The following is a 27,711-nucleotide window of genomic DNA, read 5'->3' as shown; positions in this document are numbered from 1 at the left end:
TGGAAAATGCCAAAGCTGGTCGACTCCTCCGAAACCATGACTTCTCGGCGATATGTGCACCTCCCTACAGAAATCTTGATGCAGATCGCCAAATTTATTTTTGATGATGATTGGCTTGATGGCTATGTCGATTTTCCCCACCCCCAAGTCACGCTTCAAAGGTTCTGTGCGGTCTCTCGTCAGTGGTACTCTGCTGGCATCGAATTTCTCTACTGCCGACCTCAACTTAGCAAAGGGAATAGCTTCTTGCTCTTTACCAACACCGTGTGCCCACCACTTCGCTCTCGAGGACGTAAAGTGAGCCTAGGATCGCTCGTTCGGTTCCTCAACCTCGAGGCATTGGTACATCACAGCTCCAATAGCTTGACGGCACGGCTTCTAGGTCGAGTGAAGAAGAACCTGAAGGCTTTTGTTGCTCCAAGGATCTCTTTTTCGTGAGTGAATACTGGCTATCACAACATGTCATCCAACCTTAAGCTAACCTCTCTCCGCAGGATCAACAGCCTGGCGCCATTAGCAAAATGCAAAGAGCTTGCCCACCTTAGCCTTAGGTTGGTAGCTGAGCCAATTCCGCTTTCTGCTATTAAGAGAGCCATCAACAGTCTCGACAAACTGCGATACCTCGAGCTTCCATCTTCGATGTTCATCACGGACGACGGTTCCAGTGAAGATTGGCCACCCAATCTGGAGTGCATGAAGGTTGGCGGGCAATTTGATGCCGAGGAAATGTATTATTTCAGGTGGCCCCGCAACTTGATAGAGTTGAAATTGTGTGGTTGCGAAAATCTAGACACGCCCGTCTTGGAACATATCGTTATGAACGAGCATATCCGCACCACGCTTACTAAATTAAGCATCCACCGTTTAAACGGCGGGATGTTTAAGGATGGACCAACTCAGATCTTAACAGAACTGGACAAGTTGCATTCTCTTCAGATACCCGTTGATCTGCTTTACCATTTACTCATTCTTCCTGCGTTTGATGCAGGGGATTCTCCGTCGTCGATCCGTGAGCTAGAGCTCACGGCACCATATGACGAGAATTTTCCTCTGGTGATGGAGCCCGAGCGTATTTGCAAGGCCTTGAAATTCAATCTTTCTCAAGTGTGCTATCTTGGTATCAGCCCTGGTTGTCTTCGGGTAATACCTGAAGCATCACATGCCAAAATCGACAGGTTTGTGTGGAAGAACATCGATAAGTGTCCTGATGAGGAACTTGATTCTTTGTGTGACTTTGGTCTCGTTGTCATGGATCAGGAGCCAGTTTGCTAAGCGTTCATGCATTTTTATGCAACTACATCTGTTTACATCAGCCTTTTATGAGTCATGTTACTGCCCCAGCAGCTATTTTCTAAGCGATACATAATAGCACAACCTGTAAAACAGAATTGATGAAGCGATAGCACTATTTCATTCAACATCCTCGTTCCTTTTTTTTGTTGTCTTTTTTTTTTGCTGCTTTTTTTGAATGAAAGAGAAGTGTACGGAGTAGAAGCTTGAGAATTGCAGATGTGGAGAGTGGGGAACTGGGAATTCCACGGGAAACGTCCGGCGGCACGGGAACCCGGCAATGACGTACATTTCCTTCTGTACACATTCCCCAGGATCACCTGGGCACTACCACAATGAGATCACAATCAATTTGGCGGTCATTTGGCCTATTGCAGCGCCAATCTCTCTCTTCTCGTAAAATAATCACCCACCGAGCTATCCAGACAGCCAGTTCTCGACCGGTCCCCAACTTCGCATTTGCATTTGAGTGAGTCTTGACCAGCGAACGCAATCCACTCGATTTTCTTCTAACATGCTACAGCATTGATGGCGTTCTCCTCCGCGCATCGAAACCTATACCAGGTGCCGCCGACTCGCTGGCTCTCCTGAAGGAGCAAGGCATCCCCTTTCTTCTGCTCACAAACGGCGGCGGTAAACACGAGACAGAGCGCGTCGCAGAGATTAGCGAGAAGCTAGGGATCCCATTGGATGCTACAGATATTGTGCAGAGTCACTCGCCCTTCGCTGAGCTAGTCAAGGGATCGGACGAGTCGAGCGCTCTGGAACACAAGTGTGTGTTAGTGGCCGGAGGCGATGGGGATAGCTGTCGGCGCGTGGCAGAACAGTATGTCAAGGATCTCTTTCCTCTTTTCGAATGGTATATGCTAAGCAATGGTGATAGGTATGGGTTTAAGAATGTTGTCACCCCTGCGGATATTCTCATGGCCAACCCCGCTGTCTGGCCGTTCTCGAAGAACTTCAGCGACTATTATAGAACATTTGCCCGACCACTTCCGAGCCCCATTGACCCCAATGATCCATCGAAGACTCTGAAGATCGACGCTGTCTTTGTGTTCAATGACCCTCGTGATTGGGCATTAGACACCCAGGTTATTATGGACCTCCTCCTCTCATCACAAGGACGTATGGGCACTTTGTCTGAAAAAAACGGCCGAATTGATCTTCCCAACCATGGTTACCAGCAGGATGGCCAACCCCATCTATACTTCTCTAACCCAGATCTGTGGTGGGCCGCCGCCTACCCCTTGCCCCGTCTTGGTCAGGGCGGATTCCGAGAAGCACTTGAGGGCGTTTGGGCTGCAACTACAGGTGGCCCCAGCAAGGGTATTGAGCTGAAGAAGACTGTGATCGGCAAGCCTTACCAACCCACCTACGAGTTTGCAGAGCGTCAATTGCTTCGGAACCGACTGAGAACATTTGGAAGCTCGGCAGAGCGCACCCCCCTGGAAAAAGTGTACATGGTCGGTGATAATCCAGAGTCGGATATTAGAGGAGCCAACTCCTATCGCAGTGAAATTGGCAGTAGCTGGCACTCGATCCTTGTCCGCACTGGGGTATATAGTGGCGGAGAGCCTGCTTGGATTCCTCAGACAATTGCCGATAATGTGTACAAAGGTGTTCAATGGGCACTGAAGAGCTCGAAGTGGCCTGCTGCTTGATTGTCAAGGGAAACTAGACACTCTACATTGATATAAGGATCAGCATGAATATGGCGCCAATTGTATATTTATGTGTGTTAATTCTAGATAGCTACCAGCATCGTCCTGCATAAGAGCGTCTAATGCATTTTATTTAAGCTACGAAGTGATAGTAAACGTTCGAATGACCGATTACATGCATGCATGTATACAGTCAAGCTGGTAGAGTTTAGATCTGCGCAGAGTCCCCACACCGCCTACCCCTCTTAGGGCTTGATTATTCGGCGGGGTGAGTCAACGGAACACTTTTCTCTGCAGCTCTACTTACAATCAGCCTGCTGCATTAAGTCCTGCAAATTTCTCAGGATAGAAAATCATTGAGGTAGGATCCACTACCCCCAACTCAACACTTTGCCCCCTCTAATTGTCTTCGAAGCACCATGGCCGACTCCGAATTGCCCCACCGTCCCAAGCCCGAGGCACAGGATGCCTCCGCTCCCGCCGCGGAAGGCGAGACCAAGAACGCAAGCAAGAACGCTCTGAAGAAGGCCGCAAAGGATAAGGCCAAGGCAGAGAAGGCTGCGGCACGTGCGGCGCAAGAAAAGGCCCAGGCCGCCGCCCAGGAAGCCAACGACACAGCCAAGGATCTATACGGTGCCCTCCCAGAGACCGAGGACGTCGTCCCCTCTACACGATTCAGCGAACTCTCCGAGGAACACTACGAGAAGGAAGTGACAATCGTGGCTCGTGTGGACAATGCGCGTGTGCAGAGTGCTAAGCTTGCATTCTTGATGCTGCGCCAGCAGGGACAAAAGGTTCAGGCCGTCATTGCCGCCGCGGAGCCCATCTCGCGACAGATGATCAAGTACACCGGTGGATTGAACGTCAACTCGATCGTGCAGGTCACCGGTATTGTGAAGAAGCCCGAGATCCCCATCTCGTCCGCATCCATCAGCCACCTCGAGATCCACATTCGCAAGGTCTACATGATCTCCGAGGCTGCGCAGATGCTCCCCATGCAAGTCAAGGATGCCGAGCGCCCACCCCCCGAGAACACCGAGGAGGGTGCCCAGGTTGACGCCGAGGGTGCTCCCATCGTCACCCTCAAGACTCGTCTCGACAACCGGGTCCTCGATCTGCAGACCGAGACCAGCCAGGCCATCACCTGGATTTCCAGCGGTGTTTCCCAGCTTTTCGCTGAGTACATGATTAAGAGTGGCTCTCGGTGGATCTTCACACCTAAGCTGGTCGGTGCCGCCACAGAAGGTGGTAGCGGTGTCTTCGAGGTCAAGTACTTCAAGCGCAACGCCTACCTGGCCCAGAGTCCCCAGCTCTACAAGCAGATGTGTATCGCCGGTGATATGGAGAACGTCTTCGAGATCGCCCCCGTGTTCCGTGCAGAGGACAGCAACACCCACCGTCACTTGACCGAGGTATGCATCTACTGATATATTTATTCAAATAGGGAAGAACAGATTATTCTAACATGACCTACAGTTCTCCGGTCTCGATTTCGAGAAGACCTTCCGCGGTCACTACCACGAGGTTCTCGAGTTCGCCGAGGACCTCCTCGTCTTCATCCTCACCCAGCTCAAGGAGCGCTACGCATCGCAGATCGCCACCATCCAGAAGTCCTACCCCAAGGCCGGTGACTTCAAGCTCCCCAAGGACGGCAAGGCCCTGCGCATGAACTACATGGACGGAGTCGCCCTTCTTAAGGAAGCCGGCGTCGACGTCTCCGAGCAAGAGAACTTCGAGAACGACTTCTCCACCGCAATGGAGAAGCAGCTCGGCCAGATCATCCGCGAGAAGTACGACACCGACTTCTACGTCCTCGACAAGTTCCCCATGGCTGTCCGCCCCTTCTACACCAAGGCCGACCCCAACGACAAACGCTTCTCTAACTCGTACGACTTCTTCATGCGTGGAGAGGAGATCATGTCCGGTGCCCAGCGTATCAACGATATCAAGGAATTGGAGGAGTCTATGCGTGCTAAGGGTCTTGAGCCTAACCAGGAGGGCTTCGAGGATTACCTCAATGCTTTCCGCCAGGGTTGTCCCCCTCACGCCGGTGGTGGTCTCGGTCTCAACCGTATTGTTATGTTCTTCCTTGGCTTGCCTAACGTTCGTTTGGCTTCGCTGTTCCCCCGTGACCCCCAGCGTCTGCGTCCTTGATTTCGCACTCTGTGGGACTATTTCATAACATTACAAGCATATAAAAACAAAATACTTTACTTTTATTTCAACTATATATACATGTTTTGCTTTGGCAGTAATTTTACTGTGAATAATATAAGCAAACATCCAAGTTTGGGACCTTGTGAGTACTTGTCTACTCTTAACTTAGACAACGCGTAGGTAGCGTTAAAACCTAAGCTTGCGATTGAGGTCTATACGCCAGTGGTTGCTATACTACGAATAGACTCCAGAAACACCAATAGTAGGCATAAATATGATATGATATTTGGATGAAAAGTTGCATTGACAAGTTTTGAGGGGTGGACGACGCAATCTAACGAACCAAGACACATGAAAAAAGACACACGCTCTTGTCCCCCCAACCAGGATTAAGCACGTAACGACAAAAAAGAAAAGCAGAGAGAGGGATTAAGACACAGAAGCAATCACAGCGGCGGCAACGCCCTCCTCTTCTGCCCGGACGGTGATCTTGGTGGTGACACCGGCCTTGCTGGAGTAGGCCATCTTGATGAGAGAAGCGACACGGCCGCCAGAGACGGTCTTGCCGAACAGCTTGAGCGTGTGCGTGCTGCTGTTGAGGGCGATATCGGTGCCCTCGAGGGGCTGCAGAGATAGCGCTGAGATCAGTTGTTCCGTGGCATCTATTGGGATAGTTAGTATGAGGATTTATAGGAGAGAATGATAGATGGGAATTTGTACGTACCGTTGATACCCTTCATGTTGCTGAGCTGCAGGGTTTCGCTTTCCTCCTCGCCGTTGGCGCCGGTCTGCTCCCAGACGTGGTCGAAGCTGCCGGCGAATGTCGGGATGACATAGTCGCTGCCTGTCAGCTCGAGGTCCTCTACCTGGTACTCGTCGTCGTAGCCACTGTCCTCGGGCTCGCCGCTTGTAGGGTCGATTTCTTTGCTGGTGAACTTGAGGATGTTTGTGAAGGAGGTGACGGGGACGCTGTTCTCGCCGGTGAGCTTCTTGAAAGCGACGTAGACAACACCAGGCTGGTCGGTGGGCAGCTTGGGGGCAGGAATGATAAAGTCGTCCTCCAATACGTCCTCTTCCTCCGGTGTGGCAACCACGGTGACATTCTCGAGAAGCGTATCTGGAAGTGTGTTCTTAATATCATATTGCACCACGATGTGTTCCTTGAAAATGTGCTTGACGGCTGTAACAACATATTCGGTTTCGCTCTCGGAAAGCTCGACAGGCGCAGAAGACTTGAGCAAGATACCGTACGCCTTGATGTCGGGGTATTGCAGAAGTTGCTCTGCGTATTTCTGGGTGGCAGAGGCGCTGGCCGCTTCGGCCATACCGCCGGTGGCCTTGCCCTTGGGGGGACCGGCTGAAGGGGCCTTGAGAGTGGGAGTGGCTGAGGTAAGCTTCTTGGTCCTCTCTTCAGCCAGGGCCTGCTCGTGTGAGACAACGGGAATGGTGGCAACATCGAAAGCAGTAGCGAAGGTCTCCTTATCACCAGACGTCACGTACATGACGAGCTGGTGTTCAAAGGTGGAAAGGGAATACATTGAGTCTAGAACCATTAGTAAATCTATTATTGCCAGTCATGGAAAAGGTCTTACCGTTCTTAATGAAAGCGCTCGCCGACTCATCCTCTTCGCCCATAAGACGCAGGTTAAGCGCAGCACGGTCTCGCACCTCGTCGTCGGTGTCATCAAGACAACGGGTGAGGAGAACGTGAACACTGGATTTGACTTCGGGGTCCTTCTGGCCAACACCAAACTTGGCCAATGCGGTGACAGCAGCGGCGCGTACGATGGCGTTCTCCAATACGACACGGTTGTAGATGTAGCGGATATACTTGGTGGGGGAGATAGTCTTGGGGCCCTCAGAACCAAGCAGGTGCAGGATTCTAACCGAGAGCTTGGTGAACTCGCAGTCCTCAATGAACTCGCAGAGGTGGGCAAGCGCATCTTCCTTGCTTTCCGGGACGAACTTGATCAAATCGAACATGCTCTCAACAACAGTGCGCTTGAACTCGTATCCACCCTCGTCCCGCAGGATGCCACTCAAGAAAACGAGCATACCGGCCTGCTTGCTAGGGAACTTCAGACACAAAGTGCGAATAGCCTCAACAATAGTGACCTTGAACTCGTCGGTAATATCGGCCATGAAGCCCGAGATTTGCTTCATCAGACGGTCAACGCTAGCTTCGTTGCCGGTCTTAAGCAATGTCGTAATGGCGAACGTGGCAATAGAGCGGTTCGAGTTGGAGATGAGAGACTCCATATCGGGGTTGCAGACATTGACGACGTGTGGCTTGAAAGAGGCGAAGTTGTGTAGGATACGGATGGCAGCGAACTTGGTGATCGAGCGGGGAGAGGACAAGAAGAGCTGGAGAACGTGAACTGCCTGAGTTGCCTCGGCGTCGGTGACATCGCGCATATCGCAAATAGCCTTGGCTGCCTCGAAGTTGACCATCTCATGCTTGTGGCGGAGCCAGCCATCCAACATCTGCATCATGGGTTTCCGGAGACCTTGGTCCTCCTCAGCCAATTTGGCCGCCAGACGTACCAACAAAACCAGAGCAGCCGGGCTCTTCACCACACCTGCTGCACCGTACTGCTGTACCATCTTGACCAAAGACATGCGGTCGTGCGAGCGCATCTGGTACAAAAGACCGATGGCATGGTACTGTGTCATGAAATTCGAGTTGGAGATAGCGTGGCTCTGTGAGCTCGAGGAGAAACCAAGGAACCCGGTTGATGATTTCGATGACGAGGCCGCTTCCTGTGTTTCGCTCTGCCATCTCCGGACAACATCGCGCGCAATGGGGAGGAGGTGGTAGGAAGAGACCAAGGCCGCGGAGGACACCGAGGGGGTCTTGTCAACAATGGCGGTCTTGATAAGTCGCTCGATACCCTGTACTGTGGAACCCTTTTGCAATTGTCAGCAAATCCCCTCAAACATTGAAGTCCTCGCGACCGGCGACCTACATCGATAATGCGGCAGAGCGCTCTGATGGCATTAGCCCGGTACAAAACATCGCTTCCCACCGCGGTGTCCTTCATAATGATACTGGTCGACATGATCACATCTTCGGCGGTGCCAGCCAGCTCCTTCAAGATCAGGTACACCATCTGCCGCAATGACGGGTCTTTGTTCTGGAACAGTTTAGAGATTCCGAAGAAGAGGGTGGTGGCTTCATTCGTAGGGAACTGCTCCCCGGTGAACATGAGGACAGCGATCTTGGTGAGTAACGTTCGGCATGTTCGCGGCGAGATAGGAGAGGAATTGAATAGACGTGCTAGGAGAATTATATCGTCAGCATTGAATATGTGCAGCGCATGGAGGCGCCAGGGGGTATTGTTGATTGCACACCATCTTGGAAAACGGAGGTCCGATCAAGCTTGATCATGACCTGGTCCTCATCTTCGTTTTTCTTCATGTAACTCATCTTGCCCAGCAGCTGGTATTGCACCAGCAATGAGTGGTTGCTGTCGTATTAGAAAGGTGGAGTTGGTGCAATTGGGACACGGGTCGAGTACACAGAGGCAGGGTAGGGCGGTGTAGGCGACTACAGCATTTGCATAACCACGCAGGAATTGAAGGCTTAACGAGGGTAAATCGGAGAAAAAAAAGAAGAATATAATTGAGGTAAATGAGGTGGTAATGAATCTCGAACCCTCAAAGCTCAGAACTGCCAGCTATGGACAAGTTGAAGGTGGCCTTCCGTGTGTTTGGCCCGAACCAAACACTGCAAACAGGTGGCATCACGATTGAAGGCAGCGCATTTATCCCTCCAACTCCCCTCATTCTCTCCATATTTCACTTGAATTGAACTTGATCTATACATCTTTGATCATTTTGATCAACCATGCAGGTTGAAGTCGACCCCAAGGAGGATACCGAGTGGTAAGACCTATTACCTGCACATACCCCCACCGTCGGCAATGATGTATAAACCAAATGCACTGTGTTAACCATATTGTATAGGAACGATATCCTCCGCCAACATGGCATTATTCCCGAAAAGCCCAAAGACCCCGAACCTCTGATCCAAGAGGCTCTGATCGCCGCACAGCACAGGGCGCACGAGAACCGACTTGAGGACAAGGACCTCGATGAGCTGGACGCACTAGAGGAGGAGGAAGATGAAGAGTTCCTCGAGATCTATCGGTAAGCCCGTTCTCTAATAGTTTATATACCTAAAAGGATCCCCTTTTGCTCACGATACCAATCAAACAGCCAAAAACGACTCGCCGAGCTCTCCACCCTCCAACAAACCAGCCTGTTCAACCAGGTCTTCCCACTTCAGAAAGTCGATTATGCCCGTGAGGTGACAGAAGCATCGAACAGTGCTTTTGTACTAGTTAACCTCACATCGATGGGCGGGAACGCTGAATCGCGCGTGTTGACAGAGCTCTGGCGACAGGTTGCTGCCAAATTCGGCGACATCAAGTTCTGTGAGATTCGTGCCGACATGTGTATTGAGGGGTATCCGGAGAAGAACACGCCCACAATCTTGGCTTACAAGGATACCGAGATCAAGAAGCAGCTTATTACGCTCCAACAGTTGAACGGTCCCCGGACCAAGCTTGAAGGTAAGTTCGGTTCAAGGCAGGAATAAAATAAGGATTATATACTGATCAAGTGCATAGATATCGAGGGTCTGCTCGTGGAGATTGGTGCTTTGAAGGAGAGTGATGTTCGTCTGAAGAAGCATGATGACGAGGACGGCTACAAGAAAGACGATGACCTGAACATTGAAGATTATGATGATGACTGGGATTGATTTCCTTGCGATTGACCATTACTGCAAATATTTTATGATCTGGCTTGTGTGTATATTACGAACATATCCAAAAAGATGATGACGCCCTTTCCATGTCGGCAAAAGCCAAGAGAATGATGCTGTACGACATAACGCGCTTGTTGGCCTCGATTTGAATTGAGTCACCTGTAGTTTGTCGTAGAGATAGGCCAGTCTAGTCTGGTGTTGGTTCAAAATGACGACTATCCAGTGAATATCGATGCTTAATATGTATCAATAAATCCAACTCTTGCAAACTATGTAGGCATTCATCAGAATGAACGTAAATAAAGCCAAAATTCAGGTATAAATAGCTTAAACGCTCATAAGCAGAACCAAATCATATATATACCGAATTAACAACGAATCAAATGACATAATCGCTGTTCATCCGGGGGCCTATTGATCCCATCAATCCCAACCTTGGAACGCCAAAGAACATCAAATCATAACCATATCAGCGGTACCCGAAAGAAGAAAAAAAAGATACCACAGAAAAATCATCAGATCAACTCATCACGACCAACAGCCGCACTCTCCTCAATAGCCTTAAGAACCTGACCCTCTTTAAAAGCAGGACCCTGTCCATCACACTGCGACATACCCTTCAAACGGTCCGTGACATCACCGATATCAAGCTGGCCGCGCTGAAACAGCTCATGTTTCTGAATAAGGTCCCACGTCGCACCCGCATCCAACAATCTCTCGCCAGTGATCGGACACACGGTGAGACGGTGGCGTGCGCTCTGAGGCGTGCCAGGGCCGTCAGCCATGAAGGTGGCATGAAAATCCGTGGGGGAGTACTTCATCGGCCCGGTGACGGTTGGCTCTGGAGTCGCGTTTGCGCTGACATGTACGCGATTGGCATGTTGTGATGTCGCGCGCAGGATTTCATTCTCGGTTGTGAACCGGGCTAGCTCGCGCTTCAGGCGCTCGTTGTCGGCTTGTAAGGTGTTGGATGCATCTTCGAGGCTGTTTACTTTGTCTTCGAGATCGCGGACATGCTGTTCCTTTCGTTCTCGAAATGCTCGTTGACTGTGTAGGAGGATTTGTCAGCGCTTGCTTTATGGGGATGGATGGCTCTGGGCGGGTTTGATATATCACATACGCTGCTCGGTTTTGTGCCTTGCGCTTGCTCTGCGCGGGCGCTGATTCCTTTTCCTCGCTGCTACTCCTTCCTAAGGTTGGGTCGGCGAATTGAGTTTCATCGCCGTCGTATGAGGTGGGGCGTGTATGCTGACTATTGGTAACATCGCTGGAAGCAGAGTGCTTGACTGATTCTGGCGGTGAATGTGGTGGCGGAACAAAGGAGGGGTCGACGGGGAATGAGGGGTCAAAGCCAGGGAAGTTCTGGTAATTATTCTAGTCTATTAGCGATAGGTTCTTGGAGGCGGGGGGGCACAAAGGACCTACCAAAGGCGCGAATGTGTCTGGTTGGGCATGGGGTTGGTCTGGGGTGGGCAGCCCGTAGAGCGAGAAGCCCGAGGGTTGTGATCGGGGATCATAGAAAGGGTAATCCATTACGGAATCTTAGACAGTTCCCAAGGTCTTCAAGGTTTGTCGGAAAGTTAGGAGGTGAAGGTGGGAAAACTTTGAGGGAAAATCTATTATCTGGTCAAGTTTCATGTACCGGGGGGCGTTCCCTTGTACGATGTACAGAATTCAATGTTGTCATGACATTTCCTATACGATGCCAATTTCAAGGTATCTTCCAAGGTTTACATATACTCTCGAATATCCATCAATTCGAGCGTTCGATGCATGGGCCCTAGAATTTCGATGATATCACCGTTTTTCTACTCTTTGGGACCGGGAAGTACGGATGTTTGAAGGGCCAAGTTGCAAGTCTGGTTGCCAGTTGAATAGCAGGATTCCAGTTGAGATGAAAGTAAGAAAATTGGAAGTGCAGTGTAGAGAGAGCTAAAAGAAATAACTTGACACAAATCGACGCATACCACCCCGGAAGCGACCCTAACCAATGTCCGTCGCCAAGCACACCATCTTCCTGTAAAGCGGGATTGCATTAGAGACCTTCTGTAAGAGCAACTTCCGCAGTGTAGCTTGAGCAGAAATCCAGAAAGCCTGCAAAGCAATACTCCCGAAAGCCGTCCCCGTCTCATCCCCCCTTTGGCCATATTGGAGGCCACACCTCGTCCCCGTTGAGCGTCGATAGTTCACAAATTAATCATCGCAAGGCAAACGCAAAAAAAAAAAGACTGGGGAAGATCAAGGGCAGAGAATAAACATCATGAGTAAAGAAAAGGGGCAAGCAATGATAGGCAGCGCATCCGAGGATGCATTCAAGGATCTCCAGTACCAGCGATTAAACAATCCGACGAAAAAAGAAAAAGAAATTGCGGGCTGACACCGTCATTTGCATCCCCCTTAGTCTTGCCCTCTGGTCGTTCTGACCAAAGATGCCAGGTTGTAAAGAGAAACCAAAGGGCGAAGACGTAAGAATAAGCCACAATATCAGAAGCGTTTCGAGACGTGCAATCGGTTGTCCCGCAGAACGGGTACAAGAATCCGAAAAGACAGAAAATAGTCGACAAAGTTTTCGCAAGCTCAGCGCAGGAGTGACCACCCAATTGGCAAAGGTTTCATGGGGCTGAAGGCGAGCAGGCGATAAACAAAGGCGAATCGAAACGGCTGAGATCGAAATCTGATCGAAAACGGGATAGGAGGGCTGTCGGGGAGTGCAGAATGAATAGAGATCCAAGAAAAAAAAAATAAAGAAATATCCGAGAGGGCTGAGTGCGACATGGTCCGCTCTAAGGCGACATGAACGGGTCCCGGGTTTTCTTAGTAGACAAGAATGTGAACAGACAGGAGGCAAATGCGAAACATAGCCTCACCGTCGTGTAAACACGATTAGTACCACTGGGCCTCCGCTCCTTCGTCCCGCTTCGAACGGCCACCAGAAGGGCCATAACCCAAAGCAGCACCTTTCGAGGCAGAACGTAGCCTAACGCCGAAGACTATGCGATTAGTCAGATTCAGAACATAAGGGTCCTCCACGCCAGCGTCACGAAATGCAAATCACTCAACGTAGGAGTTAAAGAAAGAAGGGGTCCCTACTCGGAACCAGGTTGCATGTACTCACATCCTATCACTACCTCCCACGGCACGGTTGGTGTCCGGAGTGTCGAGGGCGCCGCGTTCGACGACTTTACGGCGCTGGCTGGAGATGGCACCGGGCTTAGCGGCGCCACTGGCTCCCATCTGGCCAGCCGCAGGCAGAGCCTGGCGACGTTGCTGATCCTCAGCATCCTTGTCCTTCTTGGAAGCGTCCACGATCATGGCGGCGTTCTTCTGGTACTTGTAAACGGTCCAGTCGAAGACGTAGTCGTACTGGAAGGACTCGCGGACGAAGAGGTCACGGAAAATCTTGCGGAGGTAGGAGTAATCGGGCTTGTCGTCGAAGCGGAGCGAACGAGTGTAGTTCAGGTAGATGGCGAATTCGTTGGGGAAACCACGGCATAGGACTTCGGTGGGGGTGGTCATCTTCTTCTCCATAATGCGGTCGTACTTCTGCTTCTTGGTAGCAGCCTTCAGACCCTGCCAGGGGAGAGAGCCACGGCAGAAGTAGAGCATGACATAACCCAGAGATTCCATGTCATCACGTCGAGACTGCTCGACACCGAGATGGGTGTTGATACTGGCGTAACGGGCAGTTCCAGTGAGGTTCTTGTTCTCACGGTAAGGAATGTGGAAGTGGGTCTTGGGGTCACGGTATTTCTTCGCAAGACCGAAATCGATCACGTTGACTTGGTTGCCACGCTTGCCAATGCCCATGAGGAAGTTGTCGGGCTTAATATCACGGTGAATGAAGGACTTGGCATGGATATATTCGATGCGGGAAATGAGCTGATCGGCGAGAAGTAGGACGGTCTTCAGCGAGAACTTGCGGTTGCAGAAGTTGAAAAGATCCTCCAGACTGGGTCCCAGCAGATCGATGACCATAGCATTGTAATCGCATTCAGTACCGAACCAACGGACGAAGGGAATACCGACACCACCGGCAAGGGACTTGTAGACACGGGCTTCGTATTCAAGCTGGGGGTGCTTGGCCTTGACACTCTCGAGCTTGATGGCAATCTCTTCGCCGGAGATGATGTTCGTTCCTAGAAGTTATGAGTTGTTGTGTAGGGGTAAAGCCAGATTTGTTATATCCATACCGAGATAAATGTCACCGAAACTGCCACTGCCGATTTTACGGCCAATGCGGTACTTGTTACCGACTCGCAAATCCTGGAGGCAGTGTCAGTAAAACGCGTGGTTCAGCAGTCTTGTTGACCATCCGAAAGTTATAGTATAATCCGAGCGTAATAATCGAGCCACCCAAGGCATGACTCCGAGTGAAGAAGAAAGAAAAAAAGAAATCGGGGGTGGCTAACACTGACCATGGTCGTCATCTTGACCCGATGGGGGCACAGCACTTAGCCGTGAGAAAGGACTTGAGGCTAGGAGATTCAGAATGTTAGATTGTGTTCGAATTCTGTCGAGGAAGAAACGATATGTGAAAGCTGAGATCGATGGAGTATAAAGGGGTGTAAAAGAGATAGAGAGGAAGAGGGAGAGAGGTGTGAGGGAAAGAAACAGGAAATCAGTGAGAGGGGTTGCCAACTGAGCCTCAGGCAACTTGAGAAGGCTGGGCCAGATCAGCTAACACAGGGAACAGAAACAGAAGCAGAAGCAGAAACACAACAGAATTTGGGTAAATGATGCAATGAAAGAAGGAAAGCAAATGTAATAGACCAACTGGAGGTCAAAGGTAAAAAGCCGAATCAATCTAGGCATACCTGGAGATAACGGATCAAAGACGTGTTGCCGACCGTACTGAAATGGCTCGAATGGCTCGAATGGCTCAAGAACAGATGAGCCGGGAAGATCCGGAAATTTTTCAAAAAGAAAATAAGGAATGGCCAAAGCCTTTAAAAAAAAAAAGGGAACAGAGATATATGATGCTGGAGAAGGGGAAGAAGGAGGATGAGGGGGGGCGAGTTGAGTCGGTGAGAAGGGTATTTTTTCTCTTTGATTTAACGCAGGGGACACGGCAGTCACGCCCGACCTCGGGAGGTTTCCTTTTTTTTCCCTTGTCATTGGGCGTGGTATGGTAATTTTGGTATTGGGCATCTATACTATGTAGACTTGGTCATTTTACATTTTACATACTATATACTATATACATAGCATATACATTCATATTAAATGATATATCAGACACTATTATATAAAGATATAAAGATTACATCTTTGTTAAACTGCTATAGAATAATTAGCAATTCTGGTGGCGAGGCAGTATCCCTCAGCTGACAGGTATCTGATCAATGAGAACTACGCGGACGACAGGCATCAAGCCTATAAGAATGCTCTCAATAGTGAGGTGATACCCAATCTGAGATGTATACCATTCTCATTTGAATCATATACAATCACATTGCCTCTCCCCCCCTGCGAGACATGATATCCGCAGTGGCCTTGCTTATACATGATCCTGAATCAACAATACCAGATCCTATAGTATGCGCGATTTTCCTCAATGGGAAGATTGTTTCAGTCGATCAGAGGCAAACGTGCACCATCACGCTTGCAACCGATTACCACATATGATAAGAAATCAAATTTATACGACAGAGTACTTCTACATCATATGTTGGTGAGATGGCATGGTCGCGGAGTAAGCTTATATACCTATCGAATCGGGCTGATGACAAGTCATCATTTGCACCCGGGTGTCGGATTTACAAAAACTGCAGGATTACATTACGCTTGTCATGTTGGTCTTGCTGAAGGATAAGAGCCTCCACAGGGCAACTAGAACGATTTTTTGACTATGGATGAACAAGGAATCCGCGTGGAATATGCTAGTGGTACAGCCAGAGTCCAATGAACATCAGAAAACCGGGGTATAAAAAGGGCAGCCGGGGGGTGAAAATCAAAATCAAAACGGGAAAGAGCGAAACAAATGAGCGCAACGACGAAACAGAATCAGAAAATAACGCTGTGCGTCAGCGTAGAGGAACACAGAGGATAAAAGGACACATCATACATAGAAAAGAGTGTGGAAGACACAACGAGGGGGAAGAAAAATAAACTATTGCAAATACACGCGCAGAACGCTCAGACGGTGAAATTGACATCTCTTAGGGCACATAGTCATAGAACAACAAAGGAGGGCAAGACCTTCAGATCACGTTAGAGTGTTCGGGGTGTGCGGCTCCAGTGTTCAATGGCTTGGTTTGAACATCAAACCCAGCCCGGTCATCCTCGTCCAGTCTCCTCCTCCATTCTGCCAAGCTATCACTCATCAGTGCAGGTCCCTCACTGTTATCCTTGGTGGGAGTCCGCTCCAGATCCAGCTGGCTGCTCAGACGGTAATTGCGGTTGGTGCTTTCCCAGTGGGAACGCAAAGCGTCCAACTCGTTAGCAAGGGAGTCAAGAGCCATAGAACCACGGTTGTCAGGGAACGTAGAGTCCTGCGAGACATTGCTATCAGCTCGTGCCCGCCCATTGGCTCCGCTGATTGTGTTGCTAGAGGCGTTGCTGTGTGTACGCGAGAGTCCATTGGAACCTTGGCCGTGGTGAGATTGACGGCGATAATGACCAACAGACGTTTGAACCTGCTCCAGAAGCATGTTGACCTTGCGCTCTGCATCCGAAGCGCGAGTTTCAAGGTGGGTATTTTCTTGCTTAAGCTGCTCCAGCTCGGTGCGACTTTTCTCAGTGGCAGCGAGAAGATCTTGCTTAAGACGCTCCTGTTCACTTCGCGACAACTGTTTCTCAGCCGTGACTTGATCGAGATCTTGCTTGAGTTGCGTTATCTGGCTTTCAAGGCTGGAGATAGAAGATGAAGTTCGATCCTGGAGATCGGACATCGACAGCTCGAGACGGGACCGTTCGGCGTCCCACTCAGCCGACGATCCGGATGTCTGGCCGTCGGCATTCTGGAGGTTCTTCTGAGCCACATCCAATTCAGATTGCATTTTAGCATTTTGAGTCTTGTACCGACTCAGCTCATCCTTCATACGCTTCAACATCTTCTCTGTGCCCTTCACGTAATGAACCGCAGACTGATAATCGTTCTCAAGCTGCTCGAGTTTCTCTCGGAAAGCTCGGTCGGCTTCCTGCTCACGACTTTCGAAGCCGTTCTTCAGGTCGTCGTGAGCCTTGATGCTAGCTGAGAGTTGTTGCTCAAGCTCGCGTAATCGAGTTTGCTCGGGAGTTCCGAATCGTGATCCGGGGGAGTCAAGGCGTGGGGACCGTCCGGCCTCGCTGTTCATTCCACGCTCACCAAGAAGATCCTTCAAAGCGGCGTGCTGAACCGCCAAAGCTCCAGCTTCGCGCTGGTGAGTCTCAAGTTGGGTCTTCAAGTCACGATTATTCGCAGCAGCGGATTGGCTTTCTTTCATGGCTGTCTGAAGCTGTCGGCGCAATTGCAAGCCTTCACGGCTGGCCTGCTCTTGGTATGCTTCAAGACCAGCAATCCGTTCCTCTGCGCGCCGGAGCTTGTCTGATGCTGCATTGGCGGCTGCCTGGTTTGCCTTAGCTAGAGTAGTGGACCGCTCGATCTGGGCCTCCAAAGCAGCGACTCGCTGGTCAGCACGAGATCGGAACGAATTGTCCAAGTCTGTAGAAGATGCGCGTTCAAGTCCAGACACGAAGGCAATCTTGTGAGTTTCGGCTTCCTTGGCGTGGATTTCTGCCAACTCCTCTGCATCTCGAAGGCGACGAGTAATGTTTTCCACTTCGGTAGTACGTTCTTCATGTTCCGAGCGGAGCTGCAGAAGCTTTCTCTCCAGGCCCTCACGACGCTCTCGCTCCTCTTGGAATTGCTTCTCAACCAGGGCTGTCTTCGCGGCGGACGCAGAAACAGCTTCTCGGAGACCACCAAAGCTAGAATCAAAGCCCTTCAGGCGGGTCGAGGAATCCTCAATCTGGGCTAACAACTCTTCTTTGTCCAGGATGAGTTGTTGAAGCGAGGCTTCGGCTTCTGCACGCAAGAAGGCCTCTTCTCTGGAGAGAGCCTCGGCTTGGTGGAGCTCAGCGCGCAAGTTCTCGGCTTCCAGAGTATTACTTTGCATCTCAAGCTCTGCCAGGTGTTTCCGGGTTGCCTCATTTGTCTCTTCAGCAAGTTCCTTGGCTTGACGCTCCTGGGAGAGCTCGGTGGTCTGCAAATCTAATTTGGCCTTCAACTCAGACAGTGAGGCCAAAGCAAGCGCGAGGCGACGTCCCATGTCGGTAGGCCGCTCGTCATCTCCATCCCGAGAGGCATCAGGCTGAGGGGTTCCTCGCTGGCTACCACCATGGGCAGCGAGCTTGGCGCGGGAATACGCAGCTTCATTGATAGCCATATCGCGTTGATGTTCCACTTCAGCAACCCGTTTAGAGGCGATAGCAGCCTGTCGATCCACAGTGGCCTGCATCTTGCTCAAGTCTGCTCTCATGGCCAAGAAAGCCTCAACCAGCGGGCGATCCTCGTCGCTCAGGGCCTCATTAGCCCGGTCGTCTAGCGCGGGGCTACTGGTTGCATTGGGAACATAGCCACATTTTCTTGCCAGTGCGAGTTCCGACGCATACCAGGCATTTCGGGCTTTGGTAACCTCCAGCTCCTTTATCAACGCCTCTTGGTGGGGTGTAAGTCGAGGAGACCGTGGCTCATCACCAAGAGTCTTGGAGTTGCGGAAGCTTCGAGATTCTATTGAACCCTCGATGCTAGCCTGCCGACCCAGGATAGACTCCTCCCCGCTATCAACGGACCCGCGCTGTCGATGAGAACGGAGCGACCGTTGTCGGCCAGGGGCACTGATCAACGGAGCTGCCTCACCTGCTTCCATGGCCTTGGCTGACGGCTTTTGATGCTGTGTTGGAGTTCGGCGGCCAGCTGACGGAGGTCCCTGGGACTCTTGTGGCCCTTCCTTCATGATCGGTGATTCTTCGCCACGCTCGTCGTTAGCTACACGAATATCAACGGTTGGTGTGTAGCCGCGATCATTCTTGGTCGGGGTCTTGCTACGAGGGTTCGCACCGGCTGGAGCGCCATTTCCACGAGGGCCAGGAGAGGGTGCTTGTCCAGGAGGCGGCGGACCGGCAGGGGCTTGGGCAATTGATGCCCGTGGTAATCTCGATCCAGGTCCCAGGTTTGGATTAGAGCCAAACTCCCCTGGCCTATTAGGAGCAACACCCTGTATTATGCTTTCACGCGATGGCGTCGGTCCCCGTCGCATTTGCTGTTCCGGGCCTGCGTTTTGTGCCTCCCGAGACGAGCGCCCAGACGAGATACCTGGCTTATCAACACTTGTCTTTCTGGTAGTTGGCTCGGGAACGCGTCCCCCAGGTTGCGAATCATTCGGGTACCGGATCTTGCTAGTATCCAGGATGTAGGACATGCTGAGCTCCGCAGCGTCTCTAGGAGCCGAGCTCGGCTCGCCTGCCATAACAATGATCTGCTTACCAAAAGCGGTCATGCTGTGGCCTGATCGAGGAGAGGGCGCAGGGCCCATGTTTTGGAAGGAGTACCAACGTCGAGTTGAGATGCGGAACGCTGACAGATCTCCCAGATCCACGCCTTCATCCGTGCGGCCTCCGAACACATACATCACATCGTTGACTAAAGCCGAGGCATGGCCCTCCCTAGGAGCCGGGATGAATCCAACGCAGTCAATTTCGGTCCAGCTGTTGGCAATGTAGTCATAAGACCAGACATCATTAAACCACTGCACTCCGTTCGTACCTCCGAACAGGAATAGCTTGTCGTTGAAACTGACAATGGTGTGGTTTGTTCTCGCTGGAGGAATTTGCCCCGGTGGAGGTCCACCTTCGTGACTGTTCGGGATCAGAACCTCCCATTTATTTGCTGGATTTTGAAGCTGGTTCAAGTCGAATGCAATCAAATCATTGAAGAAAAAGCCCTCCACTTGCCCTCCGAAGACGTAGAGTTTGGAACCTAGGATGTTTAAAGTGTGACCGTAACGCCCCGAAGGTCGAGAGCCGGGTGGGATAGCGCGGGACCATTGGCGGGAAGCTAGAGAAAGAGAGTCAGAATCATGGCGAACATGAATAAATCGATGCCACGCTTACATGTGTTCAAAAGATACAGAGTGTCGTCCAGAGAGTCATTTTCGTCGATTTTGGTATCACCGCCGAACACAATGAACGCATTCCCCACAAGCAAACTGGCATGACCGACGCGCGGGCCGGGGCCTTCGGAGACTGTCGCAACCGGCAGACAGTTCAAGCCACCACCACTGCTTTCAATCATCCATAGGTCACCTTTGACGGTTGATCCATCGATCAGGCCTCCCATCATATATATGTCTCCTTCCTTGGATGCCACCGAATTGATTGCTGCTCCATATCGAGGAAACGGGTTCGTTTGGGGGGAAGAGAAGTTCAAACGCCGTTGCGACCATGGGTAAAGAGAAGAACTGGGGCTTGGAGGGGGGATGCCGTTGGGTAGTTGCTGAGGTCTCTGCATCTGGTGTTGACATTAGAGCTCTGTCCTCAAAGAGCGACGAATAGATCACAAAACAGATACCCACCTGCGATTCCGATTCCGCCCTCTGTCGTGGCCGTGCCGCGTCTAGACTCGTCGGGCTTGTGGCCGAGTGCAGAGAGTTGCTGAAGCTACCGCTTGGGGTTGGCGTTTGGGAAGTCGTGCCATCTCCCTTGGCCCCATTCGCTATTCCAGGCGATCCAGTGGATGAAGCACCCTCGGAGGTGTGAACATTTCTAGTTGCCGGGGGGAGTGCAGCCGCCTGCTGACTCTGCTGATTCTTCTTTGATTTAAACAGAAAGGCCATCGTAATTTATGCGGTCGTAGTCGGTCGTATCAGGGGATCTGGCGCAAAGTCAAGCTGCGCCGAAGTGCGGACTCAATCCAACACCGGAAAATCGAAAGAATGGCGTCGTCCCGAAAGAAGAATTGTAAAAGCCGTACAGATAGGGGGGGGTTGTCTATTTCAAGAAGTGAAGTGGGAACCAGGAACCACTAGGAACCATAAAACGTTCCATGCACAAGCCGCTCAGCGTCCCCCCAAGAAAAAATAAAAGTGGGCAAGGGGAGGCTTCTAAACAGAAGCATCCGCACTGGGGGACTCGAAAAATAAAAAAACAAATCAAAGCGGCTAAAGCCAAGGCAAAAAAGGGGGAGGTCGAAGGCAGGAAATGTGAAAGAGGAAAAGCGAAGATGGAAGAGATGGCCGTTTCAATTTCCCGGAGATGCTCTAAGTCAAACTAGTCTTAGTTTCATTGGACGTGCATAACTCAGGGGCATAGTATTTACTCTATTACTCTATTACTCTGAATATTTAAAGTATTATATTATTATATTATTATATATTATATTCGTCTTCATTTATTTCCAATGCTTGTCTCCTACAGATGCCCTACTGCGTACATTGTACTAGTTCCTTTGTTATTCCTTCTCCCAGTCTCTTTTTTGAGTCCAGCCTCCAGGAACCGAAGGGGTGACTTCACATTCCACCATAGCATATCCACGCGTCTTTTTAGCTTTATGTTTGTTGTATATCAGCATTTCAAAAGAAGAAAGAAAAAGAAATATATATAAAAAAGGGTTTCACAACAATGTCGCAAAGCCTACGTTATATATTCAAGGGTTAGTTGAAATACCATCCACAGGCTTGTTAACCCTAACTATCACACTATCACAACCCCCCAATGGGCTATATGCCGCGGGACCGAGCACTTAGCCACGGTGTGAACAACTGCAGGTCCAATAACAATTTATCCTAACACTGCATTCTCCAATTCCACACGGCGATCCATACCCCACAATGTGCAAGAAATACCGATTCCTTCCAGATTAAGGCTGTACAACAGTGTAACTAGGCATGTGAACTGATGAATGTCGACTCTGAAATGCCTTACTAAAAAAAAAGGTAAAGCTTGGAAGCTGATAGATCGGAGGGAAAAGGGGGTTATCAAAATTATCCGGACGATCTCTTGTTTCCCGGCTCTCGGGTTGTTCTAGGGATGAACCTCTTGACACTTGCAATAATATATCATCATTGGCTACATGCCATATATCTGAGTTTTTGTTTTAATTTTGTTGTTTGCTACGTTGTATAAGGATCGACGTGTCAGATTTTGGATGTCCATCCTTCCTTGGGTGAAACCTTTCATGTCCCCTACGATTGTTGTCTTAGACATTCCCAACCATCCATGGATAAAATGTCTCTTAGATTCAAGCAAAGATCACAAAATATGTTGCATCGAAGATATATAGCTGACTAACAGAGGTTTCATCCCAAAGGTTGCTTCATCTCAGGTGGACTTCACTGATGTCGTCCTCCGTGATGTAACCAATCCCGGTGCCCGTATGGAATTCCATTTCACTAGATTCTCTGATATATAGATAGGCTTTATAGCCAGGGATTTAAACCTGACTACCATACAAACCAAAAGCATTGACCCTAAGCAAGTCATGATTGCCTCAGTGATGTTGTAAAACGATGCGTTTGAAGTCCACGCGTTATCTATACTTCCTGGATGCCAAGACATCATTCTGAGTAATCCCCGGAATATCTGTGTTTCCGCATCCATCTCGCCTTTCCGAACCACATCCGCTCTAGACCAGGTAGATTAGCTCTCTTTGGACCAGAATCCATAGACTGTGCGCTGAGCTCTCTCTGCGCTCCTGGAACAACTCCAGGGCAGTCGCAATTTAAGATTAGTCTGGTTCACTACGAATCCGACCAACTCCAAGGTCACCCGGGCCATTTCATCATCGGTCTCTTCCCCAGCTTCAGAACATCCAGATCCTCGCGAGCCAACCGAAAGAGGAAACTCACTGGTTGTAGCCGGTGACCGAGCGGGGATACTCGCAACTTGCCTCGACATACGCTCCAGCCCTTCGTCTTCCCCCATACTCGTGTAACACAATGAACGATCATACAACATGAGGGATCCCACTACCGATATGGAACAAAACTCACAGCAAACGACCAACGGGTCGACGGCCTCACGTCGCAATCCGAATAAATCGGTCCGCGTCGCATTTGGTCCCGAGTTAGAGACCACGATTCCCACCCGCGAAAGATCCCCAGCTCCGTTGAGTGGCCACCATCGCTCGCTCACAGCAGTTGAACACAAGCAACCCACACTGACGCCACACGGGCGCCCAACCAGCTCATCGGGAGACAACAGTGCCGTCGGAGAGATCCCGCCCCGCCGCCCATCACCTCGGAGATCGGAGAGTAGCCGACCGGCTATGCTGAAGAGAGCCAAAAGTGACTATGGACCGAGTCGAATAACCTTTGATAAAGTGGCAGGCGATGACGATGAAGATTTTGCTATGCGACATGGATGGCAGGAGGAATACACGTCCAGCGAATATCTCAAGATCTTGCATTCGGTAAGCAAGCATGTCCATTCTAGTCGTGAGTTTCCGGAAGCTAACACAATGCCCGCTGATTATAGAATTTCTATATGTATTTTACCGAGAAACGCCATGAGACCAACGGTATTCCCAGGGATCCGGTTGGAAGTTGGCCCAGTCAGGACTGGCGCATGAAAGATCGCCTGAAGACTGTGTCTGCGGCTTTGGCCATCTGTCTGAATATCGGAGTCGACCCTCCTGACGTGGTCAAAACCAACCCAACATCCAAGCTTGAATGCTGGGTAGACCCGACTTCTACCACCGGCGGTGGTCAAAACAAGATCATGGAGCAGATCGGCAAGAAGCTACAGGAGCAATATGAGACTTTGAGTCTTCGGACCAGATACAAACAGTATCTGGATCCATCGGTTGACGAGACCAAGAAATTCTGCATCTCACTTCGCCGAAATGCCAAGGACGAGCGAGTACTTCTACATTACAATGGACACGGAGTGCCGTTGCCAACGCAGTCGGGTGAAATCTGGGTATTTAACAAGAATTATACCCAGTATATCCCTGTCCCACTGTATGATCTGCAGTCTTGGCTAGCTGGACCTAGTCTTTTTGTCTTTGATGTTTCACATGCGGGCAACATTGTCCAAAATTTCCACACTTTTGTGGAGAAGCATGAGAAAGAGAACATTGAAACTAAGAAACGAGACCCGAATGCCGTCATTCAGAGTTATGGTGACTGCATCCTCCTAGCTGCGTGCCAGAAGACGGAGTCGCTTCCGACCAATCCCGACCTACCTGCAGACCTATTCACCTGTTGCTTGACAACACCGATTGAAATCGCATTGCGCTTTTTCATCTTGCAGAACCCTTTACGAACAAACATTTCCATTGACGACTTCCGAGTTCCCGGCCGACTTCAAGATCGTCGAAGCCCTCTTGGAGAACTGAATTGGATCTTCACTGCAATTACCGATACGATTGCATGGAACACCTTACCTCGGGCTTTGTTCAAGAAGCTCTTCCGACAGGATCTAATGGTCGCCGCTCTTTTCCGCAACTTTTTGCTCAGCGAACGCATCATGCGCACCTACAAATGTCATCCGATCTCTTCGCCCGAATTGCCAGACACACACCATCACCCTCTATGGAAAAGCTGGGACCTTGCAGTCGAGATGGTGTTATCTCAGCTACCTGCCCTCATTGATCAAGAAGAAGGGCGCCGGCAGTACGAGTACCAGCACTCAACTTTCTTCGCTGAGCAACTCACTGCTTTTGAGGTATATCTCTCGTCCGGCCCTACGGAGAAGAATCCACCAGATCAGCTTCCTATTGTCCTCCAAGTCCTCTTGAGTCAGGCACACCGCTTGCGGGCCTTGATTCTTCTCAGTAAATTCTTGGACCTCGGCCCATGGGCTGTCCACCTTGCACTCAGCATTGGCATCTTCCCCTATGTTGTCAAGTTGCTGCAATCAGCAGCTCAAGAATTGAAGCCCGTGATGGTTTTCATCTGGGCGAGAATCATGGCAGTCGACCACACTGTACAAAATGATCTACTCAAAGACAACGGTATCCACTACTTTATCTCAATTCTGAACCCTTCTTCCCCCATTCCTGTGGGAAATGCCAGTGAACACAGGGCCATGTGTGCTTTCATAGTCTCCATCTTCTGCAAAAACTACCCCCAGGGACAGAACGTCTGCCTGTCTGGCGAGTTATTTGATTCGTGTCTCAGACATCTCGGTGATGTGGAAAACCCCCTTCTGCGGCAATGGTCTTGTCTGTGTCTCAGTATGCTCTGGTGCGATTTCCCCGAAGCAAAGTGGATGGGCATTCGATGTGCAGCCCCCGCTAGGCTCTGCGAGCTGAATTTCGACCCCGTCCCCGAAGTTCGCGCTGCGATGCTTCACGCGGTGACCACGTTCTTGGGAATTCCAGATCTGACAGACCAAGTTGCACAAATCGAGGAGACATTAGCACTGGCAGTCTTGCCCATGTCTGCCGATGGAAGTGTGGTTGTCAGGAAGGAGCTTTTAGTATTCTTCTCAACATTCGTCAGACGCCACCAAAACAAATTTCTGGTTGCAGCATTTGAGGAGCTTGAAGAAGAAAAGCGATCCCTGATTCATCGCTGGGAGAGCGAAACCTCTACTAGCCGCTCCGAAGGACAGACTGGTGCACTAGTTTCCCATGCGAAAATGCCCCAGCTGTCTCGCAATACGACTTTCGGGACTATCTGGAAGCAGCTGCTGGCTCTCTCAGTAGATCCTCATCCTGACATCGCCCAGGATGCTGCCGTTATCGTTGATTACGTCCACCTTGCCTTATTAGACTCTCCAATGGCGCCACTCACTAACAAGCTTCAGAACGAGATTCTAGAAATAACAGGCTTGACGAAATTCCAACCTCGCGAGCGAATTGAGGCAAAGAAAACTGCGCCACCTTCAACACCTCCCATGTCTGGAGCAGCAGCCTCGAAACAAGAAGGCTATCTTTCTTTGGGTTTTAGACGAACTGCTAGTGTCGCTGCTTCCCTGAAGAACCTTGCTTTTGGCAATTCAACGACTGGAGACCCATCCTCAGATAATTCGAACCCTCCTTCGCCTTCAACCACCCGTATGACAATTACCCCACGCGGCCGGGCCCCTCCTGAATGGACCCGACCCCCGGAAGTAAATGATCATGTTGCTCCCGCAACGGCATACCACCAGGCTCCGATTCCCACATCCCGAGGATTCGAACCCAAGGGCTTTGATGTCGTGCCGGTTATTCCCCTGAAAAGTAGATTCCTAGACTGGTCCACTGAGGTAATTCCGGATTTTGAATCCATCGAGTCCCACAACTATTATTACCTACATTTACTCACCATTTCCAAGTATTTCCGGGAGCCCCAGATGAAACCCAACGAGCCGGATGAGCCCGGTAGCTCTGACTACAACCAGCGCCTCTGGAGACGCGGCCGCAACGAAAAGATCATCGCCGAGACCCAACCCCTCAAAGGAAAAGCTGGAGCGAGCCGCTGGGATAACTCGGTTGCTTTGCTATCGAATGGTAGCCAGCCCCACAAGATGTGCTTCCATCAATTCGAGGATCACCTTGCTGTCGCAGATGACCGGGATACAATTTCGTGAGTACAAACAAGTCGCTTTTTTTGTATTTTGTATGTTCTTCTAACGATTGGTTTCATATAGCATTTGGGACTGGCAAAGCCACAAGCGCCTCAATCAATTCTCAAATGGCAACCCGGTCGGGTCAAAGATCAACGAAGTTCGATACATCAATGAGGACGACCAGGCGCTACTTATGACTGGTTCTTCTGACGGCGTGATCAAGCTTTTCCGCCATTACGAGACTAATAAGAATATTGAAGTGGTCACAGCCTTCAGAGCCCTCCCTGAACTTATTCCAAGCAACCGCAACGCAGGCCTTGTGCTTGATTGGCAGCAAGGTCAGGGCAAAGCTCTGGTTGCAGGTGATGTCAAGGTTATCCGTGTCTGGAATGCTGCTACTGAGGTGTGCACAAACGTAAGTCTTGAATGTCTGGTCTTGCAAATATGTCGCGTCACTCACAAAAGTTCAATAACAGGACATTCCGGCACGATCGGGTTCCTGCATCACATCATTGACATCTGACCAAGTAGCGGGTAACATATTCGTTGCCGGTTTCGGTGACGGTGCTGTCCGAGTCTTTGATCAACGGTTGAAGCCAACCACATCAATGGTCAAAGTTTGGCGTGAGCACAAGCAATGGATTACAAATGTCCATATGCAGCGTGGTGGTCTACGGGAATTGATATCAGGTGGCCGTAATGGCGAGGTTCGACTTTGGGATCTTCGCATGGATAGCCCGATCTCCACCATCTATGCTACCAAAGATACCCTGCGGACCTTAAGTGTTCACGAGCACGCTCCTGTCTTCAGCATGTACGTTACCTCCCCGGTAATATTTTGATTTTTTGTTTCTTCAAAGCTAACATGACCCAGGGGTACAAACCGCCACGAAGTCAAGACTTTCAACGTGGATGGCACCTATCTTTCTACGTTCGAGCCATACTCGAGCTTTCTTCATCACAACCGATCCTCGCCCATTGCCAGCACTGCCTTCCATCCCCACCGGACTGTGCTTGCCTGTGCCGCATTGAATGACCATCATGTAAACCTCGTGTCCTGCTAATTCCAACTCAGCTCCGAAATTCATGATACCTTCGTGTGTGGTGGCCTTCCTGGCATTGTTTCTTTCTCTTGTCCTAATATTACCCTTTCTGTAATATGCATCCGCATACCCGACGAACAATTCTACACGGCGTCTTGGCGATTGACATGATCAACCATACATTGATGGCTCTGCGTTGTTGGTTTTTGTTCCCTTAGGGATGCTTCACTACCCTTTGATATTTGTGACGATTCCTCTATTCTTCTACTTCATGCAAGACAGTGTACCCGGCCTCGGGTCTATGAACTTCTTTTTA

The 27,711-nt window shown here is 50.3% G+C and overlaps 9 protein-coding genes across 9 annotated transcripts; 5 read left to right on the top strand and 4 right to left on the bottom strand.

Annotated features, from left to right (window-relative positions):
- Positions 1-6: 6 nt before the first annotated feature.
- N7455_002150 (F-box domain protein) lies at positions 7-1,272 on the top strand (the record flags this gene model as incomplete). Its single annotated transcript, XM_065604228.1, has 3 exons — positions 7-434; positions 495-551; positions 603-1,272. 3 exons carry the CDS (start codon positions 7-9, stop codon positions 1,270-1,272), a joined length of 1,155 nt encoding a protein of 384 aa, XP_065462719.1.
- Positions 1,273-1,625: 353 nt separating this feature from the next.
- On the top strand, positions 1,626-2,951 carry N7455_002149 (putative HAD superfamily hydrolase; the record flags this gene model as incomplete). The annotated part of the gene is made up of 3 exons (XM_040951874.2): positions 1,626-1,759; positions 1,814-2,116; positions 2,174-2,951. The coding sequence occupies 3 exons, from the start codon at positions 1,626-1,628 to the stop codon at positions 2,949-2,951; spliced, it is 1,215 nt and encodes a 404-aa protein (XP_040818619.1).
- Positions 2,952-3,370: 419 nt separating this feature from the next.
- On the top strand, positions 3,371-5,105 carry dps1 (putative aspartyl-tRNA synthetase Dps1; the record flags this gene model as incomplete). The annotated part of the gene is made up of 2 exons (XM_040950896.2): positions 3,371-4,363; positions 4,428-5,105. 2 exons carry the CDS (start codon positions 3,371-3,373, stop codon positions 5,103-5,105), a joined length of 1,671 nt encoding a protein of 556 aa, XP_040817982.2.
- Positions 5,106-5,362: 257 nt separating this feature from the next.
- Positions 5,363-8,870, bottom strand: N7455_002147 (coatomer subunit gamma). Its single transcript, XM_040952012.2, has 5 exons — positions 8,460-8,870; positions 8,075-8,385; positions 6,701-8,015; positions 5,833-6,651; positions 5,363-5,770 (listed from the first exon to the last, which is right to left on the bottom strand). Exons 1-5 carry the CDS (start codon positions 8,533-8,535, stop codon positions 5,538-5,540), a joined length of 2,754 nt encoding a protein of 917 aa, XP_040818226.2. The 5' UTR covers positions 8,536-8,870; the 3' UTR covers positions 5,363-5,537.
- Positions 8,871-8,955: 85 nt separating this feature from the next.
- On the top strand, positions 8,956-9,873 carry N7455_002146 (uncharacterized protein; the record flags this gene model as incomplete). Its single annotated transcript, XM_040951748.1, has 4 exons — positions 8,956-8,993; positions 9,075-9,257; positions 9,327-9,682; positions 9,740-9,873. 4 exons carry the CDS (start codon positions 8,956-8,958, stop codon positions 9,871-9,873), a joined length of 711 nt encoding a protein of 236 aa, XP_040818162.1.
- A 423-nt stretch (positions 9,874-10,296) lies between these two features.
- Positions 10,297-11,511, bottom strand: rsmA (putative bZIP transcription factor (Fcr3)). The gene is made up of 3 exons (XM_040951497.2): positions 11,305-11,511; positions 11,000-11,253; positions 10,297-10,926 (listed from the first exon to the last, which is right to left on the bottom strand). The coding sequence occupies exons 1-3, from the start codon at positions 11,410-11,412 to the stop codon at positions 10,395-10,397; spliced, it is 894 nt and encodes a 297-aa protein (XP_040818059.2). The 5' UTR covers positions 11,413-11,511; the 3' UTR covers positions 10,297-10,394.
- A 644-nt stretch (positions 11,512-12,155) lies between these two features.
- N7455_002144 (casein kinase 1 family protein) lies at positions 12,156-14,887 on the bottom strand. The gene is made up of 5 exons (XM_065604227.1): positions 14,694-14,887; positions 14,295-14,354; positions 14,070-14,142; positions 13,008-14,015; positions 12,156-12,869 (listed from the first exon to the last, which is right to left on the bottom strand). The coding sequence occupies exons 2-5, from the start codon at positions 14,304-14,306 to the stop codon at positions 12,763-12,765; spliced, it is 1,200 nt and encodes a 399-aa protein (XP_065462718.1). The 5' UTR covers positions 14,307-14,354; positions 14,694-14,887; the 3' UTR covers positions 12,156-12,762.
- Positions 14,888-16,079: 1,192 nt separating this feature from the next.
- On the bottom strand, positions 16,080-20,693 carry N7455_002143 (putative cell polarity protein (Tea1); the record flags this gene model as incomplete). Its single annotated transcript, XM_040951410.2, has 3 exons — positions 16,080-19,915; positions 19,972-20,368; positions 20,433-20,693. 3 exons carry the CDS (start codon positions 20,691-20,693, stop codon positions 16,080-16,082), a joined length of 4,494 nt encoding a protein of 1,497 aa, XP_040817786.2.
- Positions 20,694-22,810: 2,117 nt separating this feature from the next.
- N7455_002142 (ubiquitin-binding TORC1 subunit KOG1) lies at positions 22,811-27,416 on the top strand (the record flags this gene model as incomplete). The annotated part of the gene is made up of 6 exons (XM_065604226.1): positions 22,811-23,266; positions 23,332-26,049; positions 26,119-26,369; positions 26,434-26,767; positions 26,829-27,166; positions 27,227-27,416. 6 exons carry the CDS (start codon positions 22,811-22,813, stop codon positions 27,414-27,416), a joined length of 4,287 nt encoding a protein of 1,428 aa, XP_065462717.1.
- Between the last annotated feature and the right edge of the window lie 295 nt (positions 27,417-27,711).

The sequence above is a fragment of the Penicillium solitum genome, assembly GCF_028829755.1.
Source record: "Penicillium solitum strain IBT 25940 chromosome Unknown utg000001l_segment0_segment0, whole genome shotgun sequence".
In the NCBI taxonomy this organism is placed as follows: Eukaryota; Fungi; Ascomycota; class Eurotiomycetes; order Eurotiales; family Aspergillaceae; genus Penicillium; species Penicillium solitum.
The sequence above is the reverse complement of the archived record's forward strand: the minus strand, read 5'-3'. Positions and strand labels throughout refer to the sequence as shown.